This window comes from Aspergillus alliaceus (assembly GCF_009176365.1).
Source record: "Aspergillus alliaceus strain CBS 536.65 unplaced genomic scaffold BDW43scaffold_5, whole genome shotgun sequence".
In the NCBI taxonomy this organism is placed as follows: Eukaryota; Fungi; Ascomycota; class Eurotiomycetes; order Eurotiales; family Aspergillaceae; genus Aspergillus; species Aspergillus alliaceus.
In genome coordinates, this window is record NW_022474688.1 from 448,405 (window position 1) to 470,008 (window position 21,604).

Genomic DNA, 21,604 nt, shown 5'->3' on the forward strand with positions numbered 1-21,604 from the left:
CCAGCTCCAGCCCCAACTTATACCAAGCTAACCAACCAGTCGTCAACTTCTCCAAGGCATCGTATCAGCGTCAATTCCCGCCCTCGAAACAAGAAATTAAGATCCGAGACGTGTACATAACCTGAAAAAGCCCCGCAACACGCCAATCAATCTCCTAGGTCTAATAACACGAACCTATACATAATACCCTAAGTAAATCCCCAACCCTGACTCTATCGCCCCACCCTCAAGTAATAGGATCACAAGCCTCGTAACCCTACATCTTCTTCTCTCCCAAAACCCCCTCTGTAACCCTATCTTCTCTAACTTTCTTTGGCACAATCTTAATCGCAATAGTCTTCCATTCACCATCTCCCCCACTACCCTTGTCCACATAAATCAACTATAAGAAGTAGGGATTGCAGCTACAGCTAATTCAGAGATTAATGCGATTAATGCTAATGCATGGTGAAATTCTGACTGTTCTGAGTACTGATTATTCACATTGTAAGGGGGGTTATGATTCTTTCTATATCAGAGTGACGAGGGTAACTGGGGTTATGTTAGAGATACTCATTGATCAAATTACGTTTATATATTACAGCACCCGATGATTCAGAAAATCAGACATCATTAACAGATCCGTCTAGACATATATATATATATATATATTACAAAACCCAATCAGGACTCGACCAAAAACACCCTAACTCCCGCAATTAAGTAGTACGCATCCGTATATCCATCCCATCATCCCCAACATTACTCATAAAACTCAATAAAACGCCCTCAATGCGTCGCCGCCCAATCATCCGGCAACCTCAAATTCTTCGGTAACGCATACTGCCCCAAACAACTCCCTCCGCCCGACACACACCTCTCAAGCCCACACCTCCCATACAATCGACAATAACAATCCCCCGCAGACGGACAAGCCTGCTGGTTCAACGCATCCAGATCCACCCCGCCCCCCGCAACCAGGAGACTCTGATCCACAAACAAGATATGCCACACGTAGGACAGCACCCGCCCGGAGATCCGATCGTCGAGCGGCGCCGCATCTCGATGCCGTCCCGCGTCCAGCAACCACTGCCGCAGCGCGACGTACTCATCCCGTGAATGGCGACGGATGTTATCGCGCGACACGACGAACTGTGCGCAGCACTGCGAGCGGATGGTCTGGCTACGGGGGAGTCTAGCGGCCGGCCCGAAGAGAGAGGTTAGGGCTTTGGGCAGGGCGATGTCGGAGACTGCGCGCGCAGACCAGGGTTGGAGGACGGCTTTGAAGGTGTTTGAGAGGCCGGCTTGGGGTGGGACGGTTGAGGGGCAGGTGCTTAGGCTCCAGTCGCAGCGGAGGTTGTGGTAGCCCCATGGTTCGAGGGCGGTGGGGATGTTGAGTGCTGCGAGGAGATCGGCGTTGTCGTATTCTGGGTGGTCGTTGTGCCAGGCGAAGCGGGAGCCATGGGCGAAGACGGCGCCTGCGGAGGGGATTTGGTCGTAGTTGTCGATTAGGAAGGTGAGGTAGGCCATTGCCTCGTGGCCGCGGTTGGCGGGGACCTGGAGGTACTTGGATTTGGGGTTGGGGGGTGCGTCCACGGTATAGATGCAGAGGTGGTATTTGCCGCTTAGGGTGTTGAGCCAGGTGGGATCGCCATCGGCTTCGACGCGGGATATGACCAGGGCTGGTTTGGAGGTGCGTTTGAGCCCGCGGCAGATGCCGCGGGATTCGGGCACTTCGGAGCTGGTTTGGTAGGTGATTTTACTCCATGGGTATTTGTTGAGGATTCTCTTCTTGGGTGTGGGTGTGGGTGATGGGGAGCGGTTTAGGAAGAAGATGAGGAAGAGGATACATCCGAAGACGGCGAGTTGGGTGAGGGATTTTTGGGCTTTGCGGCGCATTTTTCTTTCTTTTCTATATCATTTTATTTGGAGTTGGGGGGTGTTGTATGTTATGGTATACAGGGTTGGTGGTCAAGAAAAAGAAGCTGAAAAGCTACACACTTTGCAGCAGACATGAGGGACGTCCGGAGTACGAATGGCTTCATTGAAAATCCGGGCGGGGAATGAGTTTATGGAAATGCCGGCCTATCCGAATATTGATTGACTCTTTTTCTCATCCGAGCTATAGCCCCATTTAGGAACGCTAAAAGGACCTCCGCCACTTCAAAAGTAGCCAGCCATGATCTCCACTTTGGCACAAATTTTTACATGGCTTGACCCAGTAGTAGAACACCGCTTTTTTTATTTTTTCAGTAAGACGGATGATAAGAATGTCATATTATAACCTCCTAGGGCGTATAACCAAAGACTACTCAATGGACGCATCCTTAAAGGATTTCATTGCCGCATTTTGAAACGACAAGAAGAACTTAAGATATGCTAAGCTCTGATCAGCGTTCTTTGCCTGGGCATATGATTGGTCGGCCCTTTTTTGCGTGAGCCGAGTTGCCGTTCTGGGGCGCAGACTTCCTTTCTGGGTAATATATCAGAAGGGTTCTGGATCATTGCCAAGCTTCTTGTATTACATCACTGGAGTTTAGCTCGATTTCTGTCTATATAAAAGGAGAGGAAGGTTTAGGATGTCCAAATCGAAGGTAGAATTCCTTGGATGAATGCTTTACAGCCACAGCACGAGGTAATGCAGCAAGTCAAATGTGAAGAAAATTCAAGATGAAGCTGGCAGACACAATCAACTGACACGGCCCTAGTCTGTATATGACTATCGGTAGATCCACAACCAAAGGTCCCGCTATTCAGGAAGTGGTAAGCCCTATCCACAATTTTTCACTTAAGCGCGTATTACTCTGCTGAGTATGAAGTGATCCTCGAGTGCCGAGTGGGGGATTTTTCTGGTTAACACAATTGGAGCAAATGTAAACCAAGGCTCAGATTTCCAGTACCTTTGATTTGGCGCAGGGCTATCAATGAGGGTAGCATCGCAATACAGTTGTACCTGATTCTTTCTCAACGGGCGTGGTTAATTTAAAGGTCTTCCAAGCCAACTGGATCTTATCTATACTAGGGTTATAAATTCCTCGCCAGTTAACTCTCTCGTGGTCTTGTTCATGGATGTGTGACTAGGAAGCAAATTTTTTCCTTTTGTTGTTTGTTAAAGTCTGTATCCATTTACTTGTACTATGTTGCTAGAGGCTTTTGCAAGATGGTCGCAAAGCCATCAAGCAGGCTTCAGAATGAAAAGCGTTCATACGTAATATGCGAAGGAGAGCGAATGTTCAAATAGATCCAATTCCAATGATAGGACCTTCTCGCTTTTGCTCCACTACTGCAACATAAGTTCAGGAATGATGAGTTAATCCCTGTTGTTAGATGCTTTTCTTTCATGGTAATATTAGAAGTTATGCAAAAACCAATAGAGCCTACGCAATCAACAGTAGGGCGACAGCAAGTGCTGGTAGGCCTTTCCATAGTTGCTTGCTTCAAACCAAGTATAAAGAGACTACGATCTATATGAGAGCTCCAAAGGATGCGAATGTACTCCACAGAGACATCTTCTACGGATCTACACGAGGGAGCATAGGTTATTAGAAGTTGAGTAATTATTTATCGTCACGTCATCATATGCACAAAAACGCATTCTTCTTCAAGCGGTTCCATCCAGGTAACTCATTCTCGAGCAGGGTTACCCGAATGAATAAATGCGAGGTACAGATGGACAGATACGACACCTCCACTAAGTCCATACTAAACCCACTTAGATGTCGGCAACGATACGGATGATGGCATCATTGTAGTCATCGTCAACGTTGTCCTCGCTGGCAATCTCCCACTGCATGCTTCGGACATTGTAGTCGTTATCGTAAACGGTGTTGTAGATGGGACGCAGGACCTTCGACACCCTGTAGGAGTCATCTGACCCCGAGCTGGAGTTCTGGAAATTGATTGTCCACGTGCGGAACCCAGAGCCAGCGATGGGCTCAAGGTCAACGCTGTTGGCTCCTCCCTTGAGGAGCATGGGCTGAGCTTCACCGTGCCCTTCGAAGATATACTCCTCTTTACCAATTTCCTTTACGGTGACCCTCTGGTGGAAGTCCGCATTCGTCATACCGGTAATGTGGATTTTCGCACCTTCTGGGATGGAGACGACGACGGGCCCCTCGGGGTGGATGAGGTTCTCGGTGGGCTGCATCTTGATGAGACGGGTGTATGGTTGATACGGGAGATTTGATGGTAGGCTGTGAGGGGTAAGTAATTGCGACAGCAGCTGTGTAAAAGAAACAGACCTTGGAGTGAGCTGAGGGGCTTGGGAGCGGCTGCGTGAGCTTGAACTTGAGCTTGAGTAGCAAAGGTTAGTTGTCAAGGGCCGGCAAAGCGTGGGTTTATATGCTCGAGGAGTCGATCAAGAATATGTTCCATCATTCCGCTAACATGTCCTTCTTCAAGCTTGTGTCATGACTCTGGTGGAGCCACGTAGACCAGGGCAAATACTTTAGACATCGAAGCTGTTCGATGGGATTTCAGGAGATAATCCCGGTAATTTCGAGAAGTCAAGAATGTGTCCTGCATGCGGAGATGCCTGAAGAGCTTCCTCGACAGCTGACGGTTTCCAAAACAGGATGCATGTGCCAAACAAAAGCAACGCTGTGGAGGAGTAAAGGCCCTTCGTACGGCGACGAGAGTCATTTAGCTGCACATCCTGATAATGGACGGCCGGGTTTCCTGCAACTACCGTTAAGATACGTCACTTTCATGCCCCTCCAAAGATGAACTGGCCTGCATGTCTAGATACCTAGTGACCATTCTCTGTTGATGCCTAGCTTTGGAGGTGAGTGCCCCGTATGTCATTTGTCATTCTATGCGGTGCCAGCGCCACCAACGGACAAATCATACCTTTTTTTGGTGTATAACTTGCAATATGGAGTATGAGAGGCCCATAAAGATCAACTGAGACGTATCAATTCCTTAGCAATTGCGAGTATCTCCATAACGAACCATGGTATTCGCCCATAAGGTAGAATGATGGGACGGAGTGACCATAGTTATGGTATTCTTTGCAGGTGCAAGTCGGGCGAGAATAAGAAGAAGGATACAAAAGTGGGCGATAGAAATGCTGATAAGGCCAATCAAGGAGATTATTGGCAAACTGAGGGGCTTTCCCCTCTGCTTTAACCCTGCAAGACTGTCAAAGTAGGATATATCTCTTCGCTACCCCACCAATGACTAGGCAACCTCATATGCATCCAAGCAACACCAAGACTACGTACGAAAATTGTTCGGACCATCCCGCATAGAGTGTGTTAAAGAAAAAAAGGATTCAAGCGAATGGTCCAGTCGTAGAGTTAGCCAATGTATCACGAAATAAGTCCATCCGCGATAGTCGACCAGCGGGAGTAGCTCAGCAAATGCCTTACCCGTCCTTGCAGGCCATGACAGTATATGACACTGGCTAATCATATTCTTACTGGATTTCACTTGCATGGGTTCACTGGGAATGCGGGACATTGATTCTACTACCCCACTTCAGACATGGAACTGAAGACGAATGGGAAGACACGGATCTCTTGCAGCAGAGAAAATGATTTATTGGACATTCTTCTCTTACTCTTTTACCAAGAGACTGGGACACCTGCCACGTCAGGTATGTATCACCCTATTATATTACAACAATCGAGCTTGTACATTTCTCTCTCTCTCAACCTTTTGGATTAGATAGAGCAGGTTCACGAACAAGTTGCAGTTGAGAACATCTAGAGAATATATTCATATAATCTGGAGCCTGTAGAAATCTTTTGGGCATGATTCCGTAATCAGGTGCATCATGCTTCGCTATTGGTATAAGAAATAAAAAACAGAATTCAAGACTCCCAGAGATACTCGTGGGTATGGATGCTATCGCTAATAGATTCCATGAAATCACCTTGGGATACATGGCTATCAAGATGAGAAAGATATATAGAACGGAAATGTATCGGAACTTGACGGACTTCCGATTTTCATGCGAAGGGAAACATAATCACTGGGCGATGCCCAAAGGCTCCCCCGCCAGGGCCTCCTTGCCTTGGTCGAGGTCCTTTCGCTTTCTGAGAAAGCCAACGATTTTTTGGAAAAAATTGGGTTTGTCGAGGGACGGGGATACTTCTGTGGCGCTCCTCCACTTCGACGTGGCTGTTTTGCTTCTAGATGACCAGGACGTTTGTAGTCTGGAAGGCATCGATTGGGGTTGTGTAAGGTAATTTTCGTGCGGCGAGGTTTGTGTAGGAGATGGCATCGATGTATCGGTATTGGATCCAACCGCCCCAGCTCCCATTTTCGCCATGACAGCTTGCTGCAGATCAATGTTACGTTGCACTTCTTCTGAGGCGGATAGCACGCGCGCAACGCCGTTGGTGTCAATGATTATCCCCGGTTCGTGATCATGCTTGTCAGATTGAGAGGAGTCGACACGCGATGCTGGCCGATCTCCGAGAAACCTCGACTGGTCCATTAGCTGGGACTGACGATTCGGGGGAAAGTCGCTAGAAACCCCGAAGCTGGGCAAAATAGTACTAAGATGTGTTGAAGGTGAAGTGAAGCTTGGAATCCCACTCGGCTCCAATGCGGCATCGGGGTTGAGAAACACTTCCACAACGTCCGATGCGTCATCGACACTTGGGCCAGGCTTGGGGGTCCCCGCTAGAAAAGACATCGTATCTTGTCCTTTCGTATGGTCATCTCCCATGCTACTTCCCATCATCGATTGCTTTCTATCTTGTCGGGAAATCTTCCCTGGTGAATGACTGCTTGGATCCTCCGCATAGCTGGTATCAGAACCAGAGGTAGTGCTCCTAACCTGACTGAATAAAGATTCGGGTGCGCGTCCATCCGAGTCTGAGCGTTCATCGGAATGAGATGACTGCAGCAACCGCATGGTCTGCCTACTGGGTTGCTGAGTTAACCCAACACCAGAATCATATTTGTCTTTCATGGCGGCCACCTCTGCGCCAACCTTAGGAGAAAAATATTTTGAATCAATTTGTGGCACTGCCTTTTCCGATGCAGCCTCAGAATGCTTTCCTTTCTCACATCCTATCTGTGAAGACGGCTTGGATGACTGGTTAGCAGGTGGTGACGGCACACCTCGTTCAATCCGGTACACAAGCAGTGAACATGCATATCTAATGTCTGACTCCAACTCTGGGGTGATGTTTTGACGATCGATAAAGTAGGATGACGTTCCATGATAGACTGGGGTGTCCACGAAATCATAATAACGAGTAGGTTGTTCCTGGAATATGGACAACGAAGGTTTCTATATGGTGTTTATGAGCATTTGTTCTTGACGAAAATGTTGGTTCAGTGCACACTCACTTGTAGATTGAACAATTGGGTAATAGAGCCACGCCTATTCATGGCTGTACCCTTTCTCCTAAGGATCGATCCCATTGTGGCTGGTGGAGATACCCGGCTGAGGGATAAAGGGCACGAGGGAATTGAAGCACGCTCGCCCTAACAAAAGAAAGACAAAAAAGAAAATCTGGAAGCGTCCGACAGTCTATTAGAGCAGGACAGTTATCCCTATGCACCGGTTAATATTGACTGGTCCGACTATGCCCGTGGTCTCTAACCAGGAAACCTTAACAAGTCGATTCCACAATAGAGCGAACTGTTTGGCATCCAATCCCAACAAACGCAAATTGAAACCCCAGAGCTATCACGAATGAAGGGATAAAAAAAGGAAAAAGAAATAGGTTGACGGAAAGTGTTCCAGAACGAAGGTCGAAAGTTGTCCAGAGCGATAGACAGGAATGTGCAAAAAGCCTAACTAGAAAGGCTTATATAGAAAGAATGTGATGAAAAAAAAAAAAAAAAAAAAAAAAAAAAAAAAGCAAAATACTTAAGAACAAGATCGATGATCAATATGAGAATACCCTATAACGAAAGAAATTAAAGAGTAACACGAAGAGTATTTGGTGTCAATAAAGTACCGGGTCGCAAGAGATGCATGAGGAAATCCCGGTCTCAATGCAATGCGACAGGGCAGATGGACACCGCAGGGCCAGTGGAGGGAAATGGAATCACAAGCTCGATCAACACATGAGAGATATTTCGATTCCCGAGGACATGACCAAACGAGTGGCTGAAATACAGGGGAAGTGCGATATCACCGAAGGAAGGATGCGAAAGCAAAACAGTTAATTATGGGTGGGCAATAGTATCACGGGACAATGGAACCCTGACGGAATGCCCCAAATGGTGAATTCATTCCATACTCATGATCCCAAGCCGCAACAACCTTATGGCAGAGAGGTCTGAAACAATATCATGTATTTACTTTCGGATGGGAAGGAGCTATACCCCTAGTGGCGCCAAAGGGATGTCATCTGCCGTGTCTGAGAAGTGGTAGTCTACTGGAACTGCATGTGGGCCACCCTCATACGGTGCATTAACTCCAAACTGGGGAATTAGTTCAATGATCCTTTAAAGGTAAACAAGGAACGGTTTTCTCCACACTATGCATTTGGTGGGTCGGGAGATCATCTGGATCAATAAACTGGCTCTTGGGGTGGTAAATAGCTGAGGTTGAACCACGCCTCCAATTCATCGCACCATTAGCAGTCGGACATCAATAACCATTGCGATTCTCCTGGTTTTCCTAGTCAACAACTGATTCTTGCCCTAAGGAGTCTCTTTTGGCGTTCTCTAAGTGAGGAGGGACAGGGGGCGCGAATGAAGGGGTTGTTGGCGAAGGCAGGCCCGAAAGGAGAGATCACCCATCCACACAGCCCAATCAGGCACTTGTAAATCAATGCCCGGTTGGTCTCAATTACAGGTCCAGTCGTCCCATTGGATATGCAGGGAGACTATGAACTCTGGTTCCCTTTCTTGCATAAGTTAAGTTCTTATAAGGTGGTATTTACAAAAGTTAGCCTTTTTTTTTGGTTCCTATTAGTCATGACCAGACTCTAGAACGTACTGCGTGGGGTGATACAATAGCCCTCGGCAACCCCAGAGAAGACAATAATTATATTAAGATCCAGAAAGATACAGCAAGGCTCTGCATGGGTTTCAACCGCAACAGTATTATCTACTGTCGAAATGGGTCAATTCTGAGTCGACCAAGGTAAGATAATCATTAGGAGTGATTCACGGCTAAGCGGGAAAGGGCTCGGGCTACTCCGAATAAATAAGCCCGGTTTCCATGCCGCCGGAGGAACAAGCCTTCCTAAAGTTAAAGAGAGAGAGGGGGGAAAATAAAAAATAAAAATAAAAATAAAAAGTGAGAAGAGAGAGAAAAGAAAGGAAAAGAGAGGAAAAGAGAGGAAAAGAACACAGACGAACCTTAGCGGAAAGCCAGTTATTATAATACGTATCACATGTCCGACCTCTACGGCACACAAAAAGTCACGCAGATCTTTCTTTTCTCCAGTTCTGTCCCCGCGACAATTTCCCATTTCAGTGTCCACTAAAATCCCCGCAGTCTAGCTTAGCTTCAACCTTCATTTTTATCCCCATGGTTTCCACGTAACTAGTTTGTCGCTAACGAGGAGTCACGCAGAGAGCGCTTTGGTCTAGGCTCAGGCCTTCTTAGAGGAAGTCTTCTATAGTAGTTGACTATTTTTCTGGGGGGGGGGGGGGGGATCACCGGCCCGATTCTATGTATCTACGCCTTGATATCGAGCGGGAAGCTATAGGTGAGAGAGTTAAAAGACAGGCTTTCCCCGCAAAAGTAAAAGTTGGGGTTTATGACTAGTCACGATGGTCAGAGTTCCTAACATCATTGCGTAGCTCAGTTGCCATGGAATGGCAGCTCCAGGACCCCATCAGAAGTGTGGTATCATATGTGCCTATCCGTCTGTTGCGAGTATATAGCCGCATTACTTGAGGGAGAACGCCGTCATAGTACATGAAAAACAAGCGTGATATCTTCCATACAAGAGAATTCCGGTTTTTCAAGTTCTATATGATGGTTTCCGAATCAGGACGTTGAGTGAGAGTATGGCGAATGGTTGCCTGCAATCATAGGAAGAATACCACGGGTTGTAAGGTTTTGTACTAAAAAGTTAAAAGTGAAAACCTCACATATTGAAAAGCATCATTGGTCTAGTGGTAGAATTCATCGTTGCCATCGATGAGGCCCGTGTTCGATTCACGGATGATGCATGACTTTTACTTTTGATCTTTTCTTTTCTTTTTGCATCCACAGGGTTTGAGCTCATACTTTCCGTTTTTAAATTCCTTCACTATATTTTTATGAATTCGTATCACTTTCGTTGCCACACAGCCAGAGCTGCGGGTTGTGGCAGGTTGTAGAGAGCTGAGGCCGAACATTACCCTTTGTCTTGGCATTTTGCGTTACGTGTACGAGAAGTGTAGACTACCAATTGATAACAGTGCATCTCAAGCTAAACGTTTCAATTCTTAAAGTTCGCTAGTATTGATGGTTGACATCTATCTACTATGCTATTGGAAGATCGATCGATTATGTTGAAAGATCGCCCACCACCCTTGCAATGACTCCAAACGAAAAATTTTCCAGGAGAACGCTTGCAGAAGGGCTAATGATGGAGAGCAGTTGGATGCTTCTTTTACAGCCTGACCTGTTAGTTAGGTACGAGAGGCAGTTGGATGCTCATCTCTCTGACTGGCTAAGGAAGAAAATAACAAAGACCGCACCGCTACTTCCCCGAGACACTGGATGCTAGCGGGATGAGGGCCCGCGGCGTGCCCTCTCTCTCTTTTCTAAAAGAAAGAAGGTACGGAGACCCCTGGTTACCCTTGGAGCATCAATTAATAAGAATAAGGCTGCAACGCATGCGCCACATTAATGGAGGCCCCGCGTATCGCTTTACCAGGCGGTGATATCTTCCACCTCCGCCTCTCCAAATGTGCTGCTCTTCGTTAGCTTATTAACCCCGTCTACTCCCACAGTCCCATCTGCGGGAGCCTTGGACATGATGTCTGGCAAGACTTCGCGGAAGAACTCCAGGATGTAGCGGTTGACCTGCTCAAACTGGAGGAGGAATGCATCGTGACCCTCGGGGCTTTCAATTCGCTTGAGGCGTGAGTCCGGAATACCAGCTGCAATCTCTTGCTGCTCCTCGAAAGTGAACAGGCCATCAGATTCGATTCCCAAGACCAGCGCTGGCTGTTGGATTTGTGAAAGAGCTTCGCGGACTGCATCACTCGACGTGGGACTAGCCCGTTGTCTTGACACATCATGTGTGTCAAGCTTGCGCGTAATAGCAATGTAACAGTTAGCATCGAACCGCTTCACAAACTTCTCCCCCTGGTAACGGAGATACGACTGGGCGGAAAAGTAGGTTGGTGGGCGCTTCTTGCCATCATTCAGCGCAGTATTGACGGTCTTACTGAAAGTTTTTGTTCCGGAGAACTGGGGATCCATGAACTGAATTTCAGTCTGTTGCGGTGTGGAAGGAGTGGGGGAGTTGGGCCCACTAGGCGTCGATCGGCCGCCTTTATGCCCATCATTGTGAATTGCCCAATGCTCGTTGGGTGGAGTGGGCAGCTTCTCAGTGCCTTTAATGTTCTGTTGCTTGGAAGGGTCCGGGACATTCCGCCCAAACCGAGATTCAAATGAATTGCGGCTCCGGTAGGTAAGAAGAGCCGACATACGAGCTGCACCAAGACCAGTAGCAGGAGGGTCATTGAAAGGATAATAACCATCTTCATATTTGGGATCGCTGTAGATGCTTTGGCGCTGGGCTTCTCCCCAACTGATACACCATGCGGAATGCCGGGGAGAGGTGGCGATCGGCACAATCGCTCGCACATAGTCCTTTCCGAAAAACGCATATTCTAGGGTGAGCATGCCGCCCATGGAACCGCCCACAACGGCAGCAATCTGCCGGATACCCAGATAATCCAGAACGAGCTTGTGGATCCTATTCTTGTCGTGAGTTGCCTTGCATACTTTGAATCTCCCCACATGGCTAATAACTTACCTCACATCATCGCGCACTGTAGTAAGTGGAAACTCCGGCCCATATAGTCCCTTCTCCGGGTTTCCATCCTTGTAAGTCACGGCACTAGCACTTCCATATGGACTTCCCAGGCTGTTCAAACAGACCACGAAAAATCGAGTTGTATCGAATGCTTGTCCAGAGCCGCCAAGGAGTGGACCCCACCAATCTGCGACATCCGCACTTCCACTCAGAGCATGACAGATCACCAAGGCGTTATCTCCGGTTTCGGACAACTGACCCCGTGTAGTGTAAGCCACCGGGACATTATACAAGGTGACACCGGACTCCAAAGTAAATGAAGGGATCGAAACGATCGATTGATCCGTGATGAGCTGTGAGAAAGGGTTCTCAGGTTGAGAGTCGATTCTCTCTACGGGATTTAGTAGCTGTTCATTTCATTAAGTAAAATGTGGGGTATAGGTGTATACTGACGGAGTGTCGCAGGCGCACTGCCAGTTTCAGTGGCCATTTTGAGCAGTCTAGGTGAGGAAAAAGGAAGAAGAAGCACAATAAGCGGCAAGCAGAAGAGAAGTTGCAAGCAATGGGACTTTTGAGTTTTATAACAGATAAGAGAGGAGAAAGGAAAAGGAACCGAAGGGGGTTGCCAATCTCAGGCTATGACTCCTTGCGGCCTGACCCACAAGAGGTGCGTTTTTCGTCATTCGAAGCCAATGGGAGTGCGGGGAGCAACCCTTTACTCCCCGACCTCGGCGGTGCTACAGTTTTTCCGTGCCGATCGACTTTCATCCGTGGCCACTCGGACGTGGCATTAACATTTATTTACTGAAAGGATCATTCATATTGGAATTTGGAAGACTTCAATGCACGGTACTGACTAGATTCCACGTGTGAAACCCGTCACTATCTGATGCTGGCTGATCAAAATATTCGCCTCAATTCTAATTGAGTATATCACCTCCTTCTGGTCCATCTCGTGCACTCGTTATCCTCTCGATTGTTGACTTGTAGAGTCGAGGTAAGCCCACATCTTCGAAGCTCTTACCATTATGAATCATATCCGCGAGTCCTTTAGCGGCCAAGAAGATCACAGGCATGCCGTGTCCGTCAAACCCAGCACAAATGTATTGCCCAGATCTACCAGGGATTTCCCCCACATGAGGGCTCGTATCATATGAATATCCCATGACTATTGCCGGTGATGAAGGAAGTCAGTGCTGAGCCCATCCTGACAAATCCCCCGCATCTTGGAAACACTTACTCCCTGTCCATATTTCCCTCACGTAGGCGCCGCTATCTTCCCAGCCTTTGAATGTGCGCTGCATAAAGTCGTTGTAATAATCCTTGGTTGGCTCGATCAACGTACTGTCGTCGACCACCCCATACCACTGCTCTTTTTGGTCTATGAAAGTATACTGGGCACCTCCGACGATGATGCTTCCGTCGGGCCTCGAGATCAGGTAGCTGCCACCGCTTTTACCGGTCTTCGTGCCAATTGCGTATGAATATGGCAAGAATGGCGCAGTCTTGCCTTCTGGGAGGGCAATATGACAACATATTCCACGACATGGAACTATATTGGCCGAATATTCAGGTAACAGTGCGGAGGTGTACGCATTCGAGGCATAGACAACCTTAGATGTGCGGATTGATCCCCGCGGAGTGTTAACAATATGGCCGGAGTCATCAGATGATATGGAGGTAACGGGGGTAAATGTTTGCACATTGACGGCAGGCAAGTCCGCGATCTTTGAAAGAAGACCCAGTATAAGCTTATAGGGCCATAAGGTACCCGATGTATACGAGAGGCACGCCTTAGCACCCTTGACGCCAGAGAACTGTGTAGTACAGATATGTTAGTCAGTGGCCTTCATTGCGTAAGAACAGGAACCGCTCGTACCCCTTCAGCGTTCTTTGATGATGTATAATGTACATCATCAGCAAATGCCAGACCTCGCGACACTAGGGCTTCGTATTTCTTCTTTGCCCGCTCTCCCGCCGCTTCATCCAAGTAAACGTTCACACAACGAGTGATGTTGAAATCACAGTCGATATTTTCTTCTGCAAGGTCTTTGAATGCTTTTATATGGCTCAGTTCAAAGTTGGCTACCTCGGCTGCAGCATCCACTCCATGTCTCTCGATATATGCTGGGATGCGATCATACAAATCAGGTCGTAGATGGCCACCTAGAGCGATAGTCAGTATAATAATTGTTGTGTCCAGGTTCATGATTTGAGCCATTTACCATTCCGACCAGTTGCACCCGAGCAAATCTGTCTTGCTTCGAGAATCGTAATAGCGGGGTGAAGCTTATCGTGTTGGCCCAGATGCTTTAGAAGGTGATATGCAATGCTAACACCAGAATACCCTGCTCCTACAATAACTATATCGCTCTGTTCTGGAAGAGCTTCTGTGCTTCGACATTCATCTAACGGATGTGGTTCTGTGCGCCAAAATGGCTGAGTAGGGTTATCAACTGGAAGATAAGGGGGAAGAGGATGTTGTGGGCCCATTTTCTTGTTTGTTCATTGAGAAGCTGAATACTTTCTGTAGTAGTTGCTGCCCCATTTATAGTTCCCCGTTCCATACTCCGGGGTGAGATCCGAATTCCGAATCCCGATGATAACGATAACATCTAATCAAGGCGTGCTCGACTAAGTAATAAAGCGTGCTAGTAATGCGGGGATGTCTCATATGCTGACGCGTTAATTGCTTATTATTACGCTGTTTCTAAAGTAGAGTAATTGTTGCCTATTCTTATAATAGCAGAAGGAAATACTAACATTTCCTACAAACTTTCAACTATAAGACGCCAACACCATGTCAGCCTTTTCCTTAAACCCGCTCATCGCAGCTCGATACAACTCAGGCCCCAGACTAATCCTCGCAACCCCCAGCTCTTTCACCTCCGGCACCGTCAAAAACCCATCCCGCAGCACCAGCTTAACATTCAGCTTCCCTTGGAAAGCAGCAACCAATTCTTTAATCTCCTCCCTAGACACACCCCTCCCACCTGCCCCTCCCCACACAAACACAGTGCAAGCACCAGCCCTCAGATAAGCCTTGCCCCTCTCAATAGCGTCTTCAATAGATCCCGGTTTCCCACCAGGGTTACTACCCAAGACATCCGTTCTCGCATTGATCACAAAGTCGGGAACACCGAGCTCCGTCGCCGTCCGGACCGCCAGCTCAATCCGTGCCACAGCCTCCGATAAAGGCCGTAGCTGGCCGGTGGCATCTAGATCTTCGATATTGCAGCCTACTGCTCCCAGATTGATGACTTCCTTGATCGTCTCGGCGACATCTGCATATCCGTCTTGCACGTCGACGGTCAGGGGAAATTTAGTGACTGTTCCAGCCAATTTTTCGGTATCAGAGATATCGCTGGACTTTAAGACAGCTGCGATGGACCGCACGGCAGCTAGGTTCCGTGGTAGTGTCAGAGCGTCATCGGAGATGCCTTGTGAGGCTGCGATGGCGTAACTTGCTGTTGCGATTGCTTTTGTAGAGGGATGGCTTGCTATCAGAGATGCTGTTGCTGCGTCGTATACATTGGTGAGGAGTATTGGTTTCCCTGGGGTGTGGAGGCTGCGGAAGTGAATTGCTTGGTTGTTTTGGGCGGTTCTGATTGCCATGGCTGGTCAGGTAGTACTGGTAATCTAATAAAAAAAAATGAATTTGACGGTTTCGGGAATTTTGTCTGATGGAGATAGTAGAGAAGAGCAAAAAGAGGATATGTTGATTTATTATAGATGGGTTGAGTCATTGTCAAAGTAGTTGAGTATTATACGAGGATTGTTGCTCTCAAATTGACCACTCAGAGTGAAGTGGGTTTCGTATACAGTAACCAGTAGCACCCCCTGAGGAAGTATGTACTAGGATCCAACCATGGCCTTTTATGATGTTTGACTAACATCTTACTATGTTGAATTATTAGTATAATGACAGATTTCAAAGTGATAGAAAAGTTAACTAAGACAGGCACGTTGCGATACGGAGAACTGTGATTCTGCTCGAAATATATTTATATTTATTTTTATTAGTATTCGACACAAAAGGCAAACCAATCCGCCTGGAGAAACAAAAAGCTGAAAAGAACTCAACGAACAGGCCTTAGCTGAAGAAAAGATCTGCTCATGCTTAGTTGCCTTGAATTTTATCCACAAACAAACCTAGTCAAATAATCAATTCATTTGGTATGTACATAGTGACCCATGGACATACTCTGTGCTAAAGTACTACCATTTGAGGTGAGTTGATATCGGAACACGCTAGACCGAAACCAGATGATCATTGATGGCATTAATCCGTATTTGGTTAGCGCACGACATCATTCCGCCAAAGCTTTGAAAGTCGGGTTCAAGTCCGACCGCAGGGGCATCGCATTTCTACTTATCTACTACTATGGCCCTGACGACCCCCATATCCGCCCCCTGAATATTTCTTACGTGCTTTCTTGCATGCGCCCCTTTTCTCTAACAGCGCGCGATCCCCGTAATCATGACTGATTACTTATCATGGAAAGTGACTGAACTGAAGGCGGAACTGAAGCGGCGCGGCATCGCGCAAACCGGCCTCAGAGTGAAACAGCAATTTATTGACAAACTCGTGGAGGAAGATGCGAGGGCCGAGGAGAATTCAACGCTGAATGAAGAGCCCACCGTAACACAGGATGCTGTTGAGGAGTCGCAACCTGTCGAGGAGAAGCAACCTACGTCGCCTATCGCGGACGCTGAAGTAGAGTCACACGACCAGAAGACCAAGAAACCAGTGCAGGAACAACAACAGAATGAAGAAGCCCCGAGCACCGATATTGGCGAAGCGCAAGCCGGACAGCAGCCTCTGAATGTAACACAGATTGGCGACACGACCACTGAGGAGAAGCAGCAACAAACGCCAGCGTCGGAGCCGGCAGAACAAACAGAAGCTCGGCCTGAACCTGGGACTTCTGCACATCCGGTTGAGCTGGCTCCCGGAGATATGGAAGCGCAGCAACCTACACCTGCGAGAGCAGAGGGCACAGATCACCCTGAGCATACTGAAAAGGAAGCACCAGCTGCTCCTCCCCCCTCGGAATTGAATACTGGATTATCCACACCACTCCCTCCTGAGGAGCTCTTCGAGGACTCTCGAAAACGGAAGCGCCGTAGCCAGAGTCCTGTTCCCACAGCAGAGGCGATTGCGAACAAGAAGGCGAAGCTTCCAGAAGAAGCCCCTAAGGTTCTCTTGCCTGAGGACACAGGTGCGATGGACATTGACGAGCACGCGAAACACGACGAAGCTGCCTCAGTTCCGCAAGAAGCATTCAAAGAACACGTTGATGATAACCAATCCGATGAAAAGGCTGACATGCCTCGTGATGACTCGCCCCAGCCAGATAGTTCCGATACCTCGCGACCAAAGAAGAGCGCTGCACCAAAACAAGACGTTCGCTTTAAAGGCCTTTTTACAGGCGGCGAGTCCGAACAGACCCGCCCTGCGTCTCCCCCTGCTGACACAGTAGCGGAAGATGTGAACGTTGAGCCAGCTTTGCATGTCGCGACAACAGCTCTGTACGTGGACGGCCTCATGCGTCCGCTCCAACCGGCTGCACTTAAAAACCACCTTATCAATATAGCATCCCCTCCTGGAGCTTCGCCCGATCCCGACGTGGTTGTCAATTTCTACTTGGACTCTATTAAGACGCATTGCTTTGTCAGTTTCACAAATATCACAGCTGCCTCTCGTGCCCGTGCTGCGCTTCATAACACCGTTTGGCCTAACGAACGCAACCGCAAAACTTTGTTTGTGGACTTTATCCCTGAGCATAAACTGCAGGAATGGGTTGATATGGAAGAAAATTCCCGCCCACGTGGCGGCCCTCCAGTGCGCTGGGAGGTGAAGTACGATCGAACAGACGATGGGGTTGAGGCAGTCTTGGAGGAAATTGATTTAAAGAATGCTGGAACTCGTCAACCCCGTGGTTCAGCGGCAAGTGATTTTTCTCGTCCTCCACCTTTGGGTCCACGAGCGGACATGGAGAAGCAGGACCGACGTCCCAGTGGTGCCTCCTGGCCGGAGCCCAGCCCTCGACCTGGGCAAGGGTTCAAGCCTCTGGATGAACTATTCAAGTCCACTACCGCTAAGCCTAAGCTGTACTATCTTCCTGCCCCTCGTGACGTGGCGGATCGACGGCTAGACCGCTTCGACGACCTTTTGCGGAAGGGATCGTATCCCCGTCCAGGCGGAGACGAAACTCGCCGGATTACCTTCGAGGACGGAGACTTATTCGTGGATAATGGCCCTGAATTCCCCGGTCGGAATCGGCGACGAGGAGGCCGCGGCCGAGGCCGGGGTGGCTTTGGGGATTCATGGAGGGGAGATAGAAAAGGCCGTTTTTAAGGGTGATGCATGCTATAATTAAATATTTGGGGTTTACTTGATCGCGCTATGGTACCATTTCTTTTTGACCTGGGATCTTCTCTAGGGTTATGATGTGTACAGTATATTTGGCCGACAAAACAAAAGCCGGATGGGGCACTTTAGGGATGTATGTATATTAAAGAATATCATGAATGTCTATTGTAGTGCCTTTCGCCTTGCCTTCTCGGTACAAATCTAAATCTAAATCTAAATCTATATCTATATCTAGATTTATATAGATTTGACAAGTTTGATCTTCATGGTTTTGCTTATTTGGGAGTCTTATGGCCTTTAGTCATCAAGGCTTAAGCAAAGCTTAGCGTTTCTTGTGCATATTTTATGATTGGAGGTTGTTGTCGGTTGGGCGTGAGGCGCAGCGCAAGCTTGAAGGAATAAAAATAAATGACACCGCCACTATGTTGGCTCCACAGACATAGAATGCAACCTTTAATATTTGAAGCCAGAAAAAAGGGCACTATTTTCGGCGAGCCCAGGTTATCAGCCTTGCGGAGAGTTCCATTCTCTCTTTATGTCTGGCTCCATCATGATATATCCGCTGCCGGTCCTGCCATGAAATGAATTTCTCCTTTGTTCAACACGTGAGTGGCTCTTTCTACTCACTGCCAAACCTCCGATGCAGACATTCAAAACAAATTATCCCCTACGCCGTCCGTACGCAATCATTGCCTGGTTCAGCCAGTTGACTCCCTTTGACGCGGTGAAACACGAGTATCAGTGGTTCCCAGGGGTTGATCGACCGCTTCGGGACAAGACCGACGGCGGATAAGATAGAGACCGTCTGGTCGGATAAACATCTCAAAAGTATTCTTAGACTCCGATCCTTCTCTCACACCATTCTCTACTTTCCCACCCGACAGAGGCCTGTGTTCGACTATTACAGGTCTCAATACTTGGCGCGAATATGGGCTGGCCAGTGTGTAATTCAACACTGGAAGAAAAGAAGAGTACGCTTCTAACTCCCGACCCCCTTACAAAAATGACCTGCTGACGGGGATTCGGACCGCAGTCGAAGAGATCGACTTGTGGGATGGCGGCATTACCTTTCACCATCTCTGTGAGATTGTCGGTGGGGTGTTTGCGCTCATTGCAGCAGGAGTTTCCTTTTACCTGATTATGTGCCATGCCACGCATTACAGCAAACCCATCGAGCAACGACAGTATGCGCCCTTTCTAGCTTTCCCCCTCCTTCGCCCTAGCTCCCCCTGTCTTTCGCGTAGATATAATCTGGTAACTAACAGCGTCGCTTCTGTGTCTCAGCATAATTCGAATCCTCCTCATGGTTCCGGTTTATTCCCTAGTCGCATGGCTCAGCATCTTCTTCTACCAAAAGTCGGTTTACTTCTCCGTCATGGGCGATTGTTACGAATCGTTCACAATATCGGCCTTTTTCGCTCTTCTCTGCCACTACATTGCGCCGGACTTGCGAAGTCAGAAGGAATATTTTCGCGGAATTGAACCAAAACCATGGGTCTGGCCACTGACCTGGTTGTCAAGATGCTGCGGAGGACAACACGGGATTTGGAGGACTCCACGAAGCGGATTAACTTGGTTTAATGTAAGGCGCCGACTATGTTGATATGGACATTAATTTCTCTAAATACGGCCATCCATATTAACCAGACTGTCGTTTTTAGATCATCTGGGTCTCCGTCTTTCAGTACTGTCTATTGCGTGTACTCATGACTATCGTTGCGGTCATTTCGCAGCACTTCGACGTCTACTGCGAGGCATCCTACAACCCGGCATTTTCTCATATCTGGGTACGATTCGCGAATCAGGGGGCCGCTACATACAAGCTAATCGAAGGTAACAGGTTGTGGCCATTGAGTGTATCGCCGTCACCATTGCAATGTACTGTCTGGTGCAATTCTATGTCCAAATCAAAGACGATATTAGCCAGTACAGCCCCTTTTTGAAGATCCTTTCGATTAAGCTTGTGATTTTCCTCTGTTTTTGGCAAAGCGTGAGTGCAGTCCCTGTCCTAGGTCCTCATCCACAATGCTTAATCCTATACACAGATAGGTATAAATTTTCTACTCTCCATTGGAGCTATCAAATCCACAAAACAGATCGCAAGACAGGATCTCAAGGTCGGACTCCCCAACTTGCTTATCACCATTGAGATGGCCATCTTTGCCGTCTTGCACCTATGGGCGTTCCCTTGGAAGCCATATTCGATCGGAAATACAACAGTTGAGGTAACCGATTTCTACGGAAACGGCAAAGCAACCTATCAAGGCGGTCGCTGGGGCTTGAAGGCCATTGTCGATTGTCTCAACCCATGGGACCTCGTAAAGGCTGTAAGCCGTAGTGTGCGCTGGCTCTTCGTTGGTCGCAAGAAGCGAATGCTAGATCCCAGTTATCGAACTGCGAATGAGGCCATTGACCTTAACGCGGCTGGTACTAATGGCGCCAACGTGACAGCCTACCAAGGTGCAGGTACGACGATGACTGGTGGACGACCCGGGCGCTATTCCCCTGACGACGAAGGGGAGGATCTACTTTCGAATGCGCAGCCCAACCCTACTTCGCGACCCGAAAACGATCTGGGAATGAATCCACCACCTTACGACGATATTGAGAATGGGCGCTACTATCCGTCTCATCATCGACTGAGCAGCTCGGCCCTACTGGATCCAGCGACCCACTCACCACGTCCATACTCGCCATATGAGAACGCGTTCAACAACCCTTACATTCGTCCCCATTCCGATTCGGACTCTGAATACCACCACACCAGCCCGACAACTCATCACAACGCCCCATATCCACTAGATACCCTACAAGAACAACCGCCGATCCCTATGCCTGAGTCATATTACCCTTCTACTCATGGTAATGAGCATGCAGGTAGTAGGACTGCCCGTGATGTCTAGCCGACAGTACGCTTCTGAGTGCAGTCTGGAACTGAGTTCCAGCGTGAGCACTCTGTTCTCATCTCTTGTCATGTGTAATGAAGTCACATGGCTGGCGTTGATTTCATGCATGACCTGCTTTATGTTCAAATACCCTGTTTTATGCTTCTTTTTCTTCTTCTTTTCTACATGGCCATGGGACGAGGTTTCGAGGCCATGGCCCTTCTACATACTCTTTGGATCCTAGCTTCAATTGTACATGATTATAGCTTAGAAACCCCTTTTATACTGTACATAAGGAAGGAGCCTAGTGAAATTGGTAATAGTGACTGCTAGATCTCTAAATCTTGAGATGATAGCTAGGGGAGCAAAAAAAGAAAAAAGCTCGTGAGATTTTGTATTCATGTCTCATGATTAACTGCTCTAATATGACCAAACGCCACTATAAACCACCCAGGGATAGATAA

At 48.0% G+C, this 21,604-nt stretch overlaps 7 protein-coding genes and 1 non-coding gene across 8 annotated transcripts; 3 read left to right on the forward strand and 5 right to left on the reverse strand.

The window, feature by feature from the left end:
• Positions 1 to 627: 627 nt before the first annotated feature.
• Positions 628 to 2,156, reverse strand: BDW43DRAFT_263761 (DUF3431 domain-containing protein). Its single transcript, XM_032040594.1, has one exon. It carries the CDS (start codon positions 1,876 to 1,878, stop codon positions 769 to 771), a length of 1,110 nt encoding a protein of 369 aa, XP_031904443.1. The 5' UTR covers positions 1,879 to 2,156; the 3' UTR covers positions 628 to 768.
• Positions 2,157 to 3,518: 1,362 nt separating this feature from the next.
• Positions 3,519 to 4,849, reverse strand: BDW43DRAFT_263763 (uncharacterized protein). Its single transcript, XM_032040595.1, has 3 exons — positions 4,711 to 4,849; positions 4,221 to 4,656; positions 3,519 to 4,172 (listed from the first exon to the last, which is right to left on the reverse strand). Exon 3 carries the CDS (start codon positions 4,124 to 4,126, stop codon positions 3,692 to 3,694), a length of 435 nt encoding a protein of 144 aa, XP_031904444.1. The 5' UTR covers positions 4,127 to 4,172; positions 4,221 to 4,656; positions 4,711 to 4,849; the 3' UTR covers positions 3,519 to 3,691.
• Positions 4,850 to 5,694: 845 nt separating this feature from the next.
• Positions 5,695 to 7,027, reverse strand: BDW43DRAFT_180416 (uncharacterized protein). Its single transcript, XM_032038862.1, has one exon. It carries the CDS (start codon positions 6,899 to 6,901, stop codon positions 5,951 to 5,953), a length of 951 nt encoding a protein of 316 aa, XP_031904445.1. The 5' UTR covers positions 6,902 to 7,027; the 3' UTR covers positions 5,695 to 5,950.
• A 2,979-nt stretch (positions 7,028 to 10,006) lies between these two features.
• Positions 10,007 to 10,077, forward strand: BDW43DRAFT_t41. Its single transcript has one exon. It is a non-coding gene; the product is annotated as a tRNA-Gly (tRNA).
• A 231-nt stretch (positions 10,078 to 10,308) lies between these two features.
• Positions 10,309 to 12,268, reverse strand: met2 (homoserine O-acetyltransferase). Its single transcript, XM_032040596.1, has one exon. The coding sequence runs from the start codon at positions 11,753 to 11,755 to the stop codon at positions 10,763 to 10,765; it is 993 nt and encodes a 330-aa protein (XP_031904446.1). The 5' UTR covers positions 11,756 to 12,268; the 3' UTR covers positions 10,309 to 10,762.
• A 531-nt stretch (positions 12,269 to 12,799) lies between these two features.
• On the reverse strand, positions 12,800 to 15,494 carry BDW43DRAFT_297311 (phosphoenolpyruvate phosphomutase-domain-containing protein; the record flags this gene model as incomplete). Its single annotated transcript, XM_032044365.1, has 6 exons — positions 12,800 to 13,047; positions 13,120 to 13,696; positions 13,759 to 14,045; positions 14,105 to 14,335; positions 14,493 to 14,494; positions 14,671 to 15,494. The coding sequence occupies 6 exons, from the start codon at positions 15,492 to 15,494 to the stop codon at positions 12,800 to 12,802; spliced, it is 2,169 nt and encodes a 722-aa protein (XP_031904447.1).
• A 774-nt stretch (positions 15,495 to 16,268) lies between these two features.
• Positions 16,269 to 18,403, forward strand: BDW43DRAFT_263781 (SAP domain protein). Its single transcript, XM_032040597.1, has one exon. It carries the CDS (start codon positions 16,360 to 16,362, stop codon positions 18,238 to 18,240), a length of 1,881 nt encoding a protein of 626 aa, XP_031904448.1. The 5' UTR covers positions 16,269 to 16,359; the 3' UTR covers positions 18,241 to 18,403.
• A 609-nt stretch (positions 18,404 to 19,012) lies between these two features.
• Positions 19,013 to 21,510, forward strand: BDW43DRAFT_180481 (OSTA/TMEM184 family protein). The gene is made up of 6 exons (XM_032038863.1): positions 19,013 to 19,226; positions 19,289 to 19,439; positions 19,540 to 19,837; positions 19,917 to 20,042; positions 20,096 to 20,245; positions 20,301 to 21,510. The coding sequence occupies exons 1-6, from the start codon at positions 19,184 to 19,186 to the stop codon at positions 21,156 to 21,158; spliced, it is 1,626 nt and encodes a 541-aa protein (XP_031904449.1). The 5' UTR covers positions 19,013 to 19,183; the 3' UTR covers positions 21,159 to 21,510.
• Positions 21,511 to 21,604: the final 94 nt, after the last annotated feature.

Bases quoted from the DNA above. Each gene is read 5' to 3' on its own strand.
- BDW43DRAFT_263761 (XM_032040594.1), bottom strand. From the start codon at position 1,878: ATGCGCCGCAAAGCCCAAAAATCCCTCACCCAACTCGCCGTCTTCGGA.
- BDW43DRAFT_263763 (XM_032040595.1), bottom strand. From the start codon at position 4,126: ATGCAGCCCACCGAGAACCTCATCCACCCCGAGGGGCCCGTCGTCGTC.
- BDW43DRAFT_180416 (XM_032038862.1), bottom strand. From the start codon at position 6,901: ATGAAAGACAAATATGATTCTGGTGTTGGGTTAACTCAGCAACCCAGT.
- met2 (XM_032040596.1), bottom strand. From the start codon at position 11,755: ATGGGCGGCATGCTCACCCTAGAATATGCGTTTTTCGGAAAGGACTAT.
- BDW43DRAFT_263781 (XM_032040597.1), top strand. From the start codon at position 16,360: ATGACTGATTACTTATCATGGAAAGTGACTGAACTGAAGGCGGAACTG.
- BDW43DRAFT_180481 (XM_032038863.1), top strand. From the start codon at position 19,184: ATGGGCTGGCCAGTGTGTAATTCAACACTGGAAGAAAAGAAGA. The intron at 19,227-19,288 runs GTACGCTTCTAA...TTCGGACCGCAG, and splicing joins AACACTGGAAGAAAAGAAGA to TCGAAGAGATCGACTTGTGG. The intron at 19,440-19,539 runs GTATGCGCCCTT...TCTGTGTCTCAG, and splicing joins AAACCCATCGAGCAACGACA to CATAATTCGAATCCTCCTCA.